Genomic DNA, 7,489 nt, shown 5'->3' with positions numbered 1-7,489 from the left:
CTTGCCTAAACTGCAACGCTTAACGCCCGGGTCGCGTCGTGTAGCTCGGGTCGCCACGAGGAAAGAGCCGGACAACCTCTACTCCAGACACAAATTCGTGCTTTTCTGAGCTTTCCCATCTGCACTGCACACGTGGGCAACGAGACGCACCTGCAGCACCAAAATAAAATAAAAAATAAACCCCAGGCACATGTGGATCCGAACACCGGCTCTCTGCTGTTTGGCTGCTACACAGTTGGCTGTCTTAAAAAAGGACCTGGATATTTATTTATTTATTTATTTATTCAGTCAATACTAGGATGCCTTGGATGTGAATTCTACAGGTTTTTCTTGATGCACTATATTCATACTGGCCATTAAAAGGTTGAAAAACTGAAATTACTAGCACACTTTTAATATAAGTGATCCACAGTCATCCTTGACTGAAAACAAACTAAAAAAATATCCTCCAAAAATTTTATGCAAAGCCGCTGCCGCCGCCTTCTTTGTACAAAATTAGCACTTTGGTTCCCTGGATATTGCTCGTTTGCTGAACTGTAGCAGAGGGGTAGAAACAAAACCAAGGAAATCTCAGTCTTACAGTCAACTAAACACGCTCGGAAAAGCTTTCCTCAAATTAGATGTCGAAGCAGTTAAAACTCTGCTACTCGTTCAACAGACACATATTTGTTGAGCCCTGACGAGTGTCACAGTTGTGGATACACAGCCATATCTTGAAGCTTTCACTCACTCTGTATCGTGTAAATCTTTTGTTGCTTGCATTTTATTGTTTTCCCCCCACATCTAAAAAAGAAACCCCACATAGCCAATTTTACGAACGCCTGTGTGCCATCGGGTTACTTTCTATCACGCCTTGTAAAATAATTTTTTTGCGTATTTTAAAAAGCAGAGGCGGCAACCCTGAGACCGGTGACGAGATTAGCTCGGTGTCGGCGGTGGTGCAGACAGAAAGGCACAAGATGCACTCGCTCACCCGGTCGCAGCTAGCAAGCGCATCTCCTTAACGGGAACTATTTTATAATAATAACAGGCAACAACTCCTCTTTTCTGCGCAGCATGCATCGTGTCAAGTGCTCTGACCCCCCCCCCACCTCCCCTCCTCAGTGTCCGAACTTTAAAAAAAACAAAACAAAAACAGTGTTACTGATAGATTCCAGTGGAGCAGCAGCTCTCGGCCGTACGTGATTCATCAATGGGTATGAAATGTTAAGTGCATTATAATCTAATAATTTACAGTTCAGAGTAGCTAGCGTAGTATTTTGCGTCTCCGTGCACGGCTGCAGCTAAAAACCCTCAGCTCCGATTCGGGTTTAAAAAGATGCTCAGTTAATTTTTTCACTCAAACGCTCAAATTCCCAGAAACGACAGTGTGAATATGAAACCAGTTGTTTAACTAATAATAGATTACACGCATGAACTGCTGACTGAACTCACTGAAAGGGGTTAAATTCACAATTATAAGTAGAAATATATATATTTCTATAAAGATCGGTGAAATTTGTTTTTACACTTTTCCATCTGCTGAAGCACTCGGTCATTGTTAAAGTCTTTTTTTTGTGAGATCCCCATCCGATATATTCTTAATAGACAGTGCTTGCATATTCTATAATTTTTTTTAAATTTTTTTTTTTGCAAGTAGTCACCAGCTGTAACTGTGCACATCTTACACCGTTTTCCTCCCTTTGTAAGGCTGTTAATGCGCTAATACTTTAAAAAGAAACTTAAAAAATTAACGTAGAGATGATTCACTCATGCAGCATACTGCAGCATTTTGCATGACAACCTAAAACTGGACTTTTTCCAATGCTGTGACAAGCGAATGTTAAGTGCATCTACTTTTTTTGCACTTTTGTTAAAAAATTAAAAAAATTAAAACTAAAAAAAAGCAGAAGGTCAGACAAAAAGAAGTAGTAGAACTCCATTTTGGTTGTAGTGAGATCACCTACATATCCTCAAACATTCAAGCTTAGTTTTTAAATAATGAGGTAATACTGTTGAGGTGCTTTGTTGTGTTCAACAATAACAACTAACATTAGCATCATTAGCACTGACAGGCTAAAGTTACACACTTGTTTTTACAATAAAATGATCCACTCTCATGTTTTTACCCTTTTCCACGAAAAAAAATTCATGAGTGCATATTGAAGGCAATATTTGTAGGACAGAGCTGCTTACTGCTGAAAGGCCTGGTAATAGTGAGGTAGGGAGCTAGAAGTGCTCATTGCAGGACTGCTGTACGCTTGAGGTAGCTGACTGTGGTTGTGTGCTCCGGGGCCCTGTGGTACGTGGGCCTGGGGAGGCTGAAAGAAGGTGAAAGGCCCTGGAGCCTGGGAGGACAGCCCGGCAGAAGAAGACGGAGGGGAAGCGGTGGCGGTGGCAGGCGGGTAGCTCATCACTATTCCTCCCATCCCCATGTGAGGGTTGTAAGGCGGCAGGCTGAAAGGCAAGAAGCTCAGCAGCGGCCCGATGTCCATGTTAGTGGTGCAGGACAGCTCGGTCGACGAGACGGCGGGGCTCCTGGACAGTAGGTGGGGGTCGCCAGCGCTGACGCCTTCGCCCAGAACCTCCTTCTGAGGGGAGGCAGAAGTAGAGGTAGAGGAGTTGACTGCACTCAGGTGAGGTGGGGGGGCACTCTGCAAGTCCAGCAGGAAACTGTCCATCTCGGTGCGAGGATATGAGGTAGAGCCGTGCTGGTACCGGGACATGCTGCTGTAGGACTGCTGCTGCGGAGCTGCCGGGGGCTGCATGTGATGGTGGTGGGGGTTAGAAGACTGGGGGGACATGTGGCGACCCACACCCATGCCAGATGACAAGGAGCCCTGCATGAGGCCATGAGGGTGGCCCATACCCGGGACGGGATTGGCCATGGGGTAGGACGCGTACATGTCCCTGGAAAACGCCTCCATGGGCTCCTTGGAGACGGAGCCCATGTCAGAGGTCACAGGGCTGGGTGCTTTCGCCGGGCACTGGGTGGCAGGGGTCAGCGTTGCCACAGGAGTGCTGGGAGTACAGGGCGGCATCAACCCGGACTCCTGGGCGTGGCTCTTCTTCAAGTGGCGCGTCAGGTGGTCTCTGCGGCCGAAGCGCTGGGCGCAGCGCGGGCACAGAAAGTCACGGCGCCCCGTGTGCACCACAGCGTGGCGCCGCACGTCCTTGCGGGTGTAAAAGCGGCGGTCGCATCGCTCGCACGAGTACTTCCTCTCTCTCACTGGCACGGCTACGTTAGTGTTGCCCTCCGGCGGCGGGGGCCTGTCGATGTGGCTGCCCAGGTGCTCCAGGAGGGAAGGGGCCCCCTCTGGGCAGGGCAAGCCCGCTGTGGCATTATGGGCTGCCACCAGGTGGCGTCTGTAACCCAGCTGGGTGTTGTACTGCTTCCCACACTCCTGGCAGTGGAAGAGCTGCCTGCTGGCTGAGTGGCTCTCCTGCAGCTGGCTCTTCAGATGGTCCTGCTGGTGGAACATGGTCTAACAGAAGGAACAATGCTGGCTCTGCTGTTGCACAGGGACTCTGGCAAAGAGCCTGAGCAGACATAGACAAAACTCATGAGGAGATCTGACCATCGGCCTACAGACGTCCAGTCATTGTGTCAAACTTTAGAGTGCAGAATTAACCTTAAGTGCCGTCTGTTGACTGTTTGATGGTCCCTTGCAGCAATGACTAGTGGTCTGTCCGGCCTCACTGGAGCAAGCCTGTGTCCAGCACTTGGTTTCTGTGACAGCAGCTGCCATAGCAACCCCAAAAGGGCCACTGTGATGAGAAACTTCGGGAGCACTGACCGAATCTGTGCGTTTTCCTGAGAGGAGCACTTGTTTTTGCCTGCAGTCTTGTTTTAGTATTCAGCAGCCCTGAACACCGCGACCCCAGAAACCGAATCACAGAAGCAGCTCAACATCTTCAGAGATCTGCAAAACAAAACAAGAAAAAAAAAAACACTTAGGTTAAGCAGTATAATGCAGCAAGTATCATGCTGGATGAGATGACCTAAAATTACAATAATAACATAACAATATTAAAACATTATCAGCACGTTTTGCTTTCTCGCTCTGTCTTTTGGCGAAAAGTTGTTTGTTCAGTTTAATTTAAATGTGTGAAACGCTTCAATTTCATTGAGCTCTGAAGTGCAGGCAAGTGATAACGGCCTTTTAATTGTATTTTTAATATCACCCGGAATAGGTTTTTGACTCATTATTGGCGCAACAGGAAAAACAAAATGCATAAATTAAAAAAGGACAACTTTTCAAAAAGACGAAAACATAAATTTCACACTGTCTGCAGTTCTAGCACTAATATGCATACCATGAGAAAACACTGAGTGCCTTAATAAAAATAAATATATACATCAAATAAAACTTGACCATTAAAACTAGGCATGTCCCGATCAGCACTGGGCATTTTTAAAATGACCAGATTGGAATCGGGATCCGGCTTCAGCCAAGCCCAGTCTTTTATAGTTATTTACTTAGGTCTGCCATTAAAAAAAAACCACGTCTATTTAAGAGTCAAAACCACTTCCTCCTCTTCTGTTTTAAAGGTGAACGGCCACCAACAAAGCTGCCGACAATATAAGAAGAAGACGAGGAGGAGGAGGAGGAGGAACCAAAATCACCCGACGACACATGTCTGCTGTGTGGAAGGACGTTAGTCTGGAAAATTAAGTCGGCGCATGTCTAGTGAAGACCCTCAAGTTAAATCTGAGTGTCTGCACATTAAGACAGTACTGGCTAAACAACTCTAACTTGAATATGATCGATTGTTATCACTGATTGAGGACAGCAACCATCTTAGGTGCAACCATTACCAGTGGCGGTTTTTGGCACCTGTGCCACAAATTCATCATTCACCAAGAAAATTGGAACTACACCAATCAGGCATAACATTATGACCACGTTCCTAATAGATCATCAGACAATGGACATGGGCCGACATGGCAACAGAATGTTTTTAGAGGAGGGTCTTTGAGGGGAGGGGGCCACGGATACTTGATTAGTTTGGGATCTAGTGAATTTGGAGGCCAGGTCAACACCTTGTGATGTTCTTCATGTTTTTTTTTAGTTGTTCCCAAAATGTTTTTGTGGCTGCATCCTGCTGGGGATGGCTGCTGAACATCAAGGAGTGTCATTGCTATGGGGTGGGGGTGCCTGGTCTGGTCTAGGTGGGTGCTACATGTCTAAGTAACATCCACATGAATGAATGACAGGTTCGAAAATGTCCCAGCAGAACATTGAACTGTCACAAGATGGTTTAAATATTGTTTAAACCGTTCGTCCGATGCCTGAGGACCAAGACTGAGAGGCTGAAGAAGAATTTCTATCCACATGCCATCCGCCTGCTCAACTCTGAGCCTTAACCGGACTTAAATACCACTGCACCCCTGCACTTTACTCACATAGCTGTTTTCAATACTGTAAACGTGTGTATATATATATATATATATATACACACAATATAGAGCTACCCCTCTCTAAGTTTACACTTTGAGTTTACGGTCGATACTTTAGCTTAGTTTTCTCGGTTTACCTTGTGTGTTATGTGCAATTACTACCGTTTTACTGTAGTACTTTTATTTTTTACTACTGGCTGCAGGTACAAAAATACATTTCACTGTGCATTGTACTACGTTTAACTGTGCAAGTGACAAATAAAACCTTAACTTATCTTATCTACTTCTCCTGTCAGTGGTTTTAATGTTGCGGCTGATCGGTGTGTGAAGGAACACACAAATGGGACTATATAGTTAAATAAAGCAGAATATGTTTTATATTTCAGATTCTTCCACAGAGGTGATAAATTAATTTGGTTTAAATTTTCAAAACACTGCAACAAGCTGCACAGAAACGTGCCTTTACCTAACAGCCTTTTGCATAACAGTTGGTGTTTACACCTCAATAATTTATTTTATTTTATTATTTTAGTGATGTGTATGGACATGGACGCATGCAGTGGACATCTTAGTAAACGAGGTACACGGTGACGGGAGCTCGTAGTGCCATCTTGTGGCTCCTCGACATTGAATTGCATTTTTAAAAAAAAAAAATGAAGCCCTACACTTTTACTAGTTAAAGCAGCTCCATTAATAAACGGCTCAGGTAGTTGTGAAAACACTCGTCTTGTGGAACCACATTAAGAAAAACGAGAGGTTTATACCGAAAATAATGATTTGTAAAGCGATGTAATAACGGGACCAGGTCACTGCCGGACCGGGGCTAAGTTTGAATGCTAGCCCGCTTTGCATTCACCAAATACGGCGACAGAGGTTACACTTGACAGTTAACCTGCTTGTTTTAACGGTGACTTCACACCGATGTAAGACATAAACCGGTGTTAGTGTCGCTTTGGGCTAACTTGGAGAGCTTAACGAGCCGGCATCCCGGTGGAAAAAAACAAAAACAAAAGATGAGCGGTTCCCCAACTTGTACCGGAGTTTGTCTTGCGGGAGCTAACTCTTCAACTGTGTTTTTTTTTTTTTTTTGCCGAGCTCGGCTTAAACTTGTGCTCGGCTCAGAGGATACGGACCCCCCCACACGCGGGACTTACCGATCGTGCCTCGGTCCGGCTCGCCGTCCGGCCACCGCTCCGTCTCGGCGGGAACATTTCGGGGGCCAAGTTTTAAGTTTTGGAGACGTTTATTAGATGATTAGATTTCGGGCCTGGACTGCTGGGCGCCGCGCTGGAAGCCATGCATTCTGGGAGAGTGACGTCACGCACGAGCCCGGCGGTGGAGCCCGAGCCCCAAACACACACACACACACACACACACACACACACTCACAGAGAGAGACACACACAGTACACACACACAGAGACACACACACAAATCTATTTAATTAAAGTTATAAAGAAAACATCTGAAAGAGATACCAGCAGCTTTGAATAATTTATTAATCCCTGGGAAAAGAAAATTAAATTTGAAAGTTTAGATAGACAATCCCAGAGTGGGATGAATGAAGTATCTTATCTATCTATCTATCTGTCTGTCTGTCCATCCGTCCGGCCGTCCCATCTATCTATCTATCTATCTATCTATCTATCTATCTATCTATCTATCTGTCCGTCCGTCTTTGTCCGTCCATGTATCTATCTATTGCTCTTTCATATCTATCTGTCCATCCGTCCGTCTGTCCGTCCATCTATCTATTTATCTATCTATCTATCGTTCTCTCATGTCAATCTATCTGTCCGTCCATCCATCCATCCATCTATCTGTCCCTCCATCTGTCCGTCCATCCATCCATCTATCTATCTATCGTTCTTTCATGTCTATCTATCATCCGTCCGTCCGTCCATGCGTCCGTCCATGTATCTATCTATTGCTCTTTCATATCTATCTGTCTATCTGTCTGTCCATCCATCTATCTGTCCGTCCGTCTGTCCGTCCATCCATCCGTCCGTCCATCCATCTATCTATCTGTCTATCTATCTATCTATCGTTCTTTCATGTCTGTCTATCTATCCGTCCGTCCGTCCATCTATCTATCTATCTATCTATCTA

At 45.3% G+C, this 7,489-nt stretch overlaps 1 protein-coding gene across 1 annotated transcript; it reads right to left on the bottom strand.

Moving 5' to 3' along the window:
* Window positions 1–1,136: 1,136 nt before the first annotated feature.
* On the bottom strand, window positions 1,137–6,662 carry LOC311494343 (zinc finger protein PLAGL2-like). The gene is made up of 2 exons (XM_084553341.1): window positions 6,535–6,662; window positions 1,137–3,902 (listed from the first exon to the last, which is right to left on the bottom strand). The coding sequence occupies exon 2, from the start codon at window positions 3,459–3,461 to the stop codon at window positions 2,172–2,174; it is 1,290 nt and encodes a 429-aa protein (XP_084409467.1). The 5' UTR covers window positions 3,462–3,902; window positions 6,535–6,662; the 3' UTR covers window positions 1,137–2,171.
* Window positions 6,663–7,489: the final 827 nt, after the last annotated feature.

Source organism: Chelon labrosus, assembly GCF_963514085.1.
Source record: "Chelon labrosus genome assembly, chromosome: 10".
In the NCBI taxonomy this organism is placed as follows: domain Eukaryota; kingdom Metazoa; phylum Chordata; class Actinopteri; order Mugiliformes; family Mugilidae; genus Chelon; species Chelon labrosus.
The sequence above is the reverse complement of the archived record's forward strand: the minus strand, read 5'-3'. Positions and strand labels throughout refer to the sequence as shown.

Coding starts and splice junctions, on each gene's coding strand:
- LOC311494343 (XM_084553341.1), bottom strand. CDS start 3,461: ATGTTCCACCAGCAGGACCATCTGAAGAGCCAGCTGCAGGAGAGCCAC.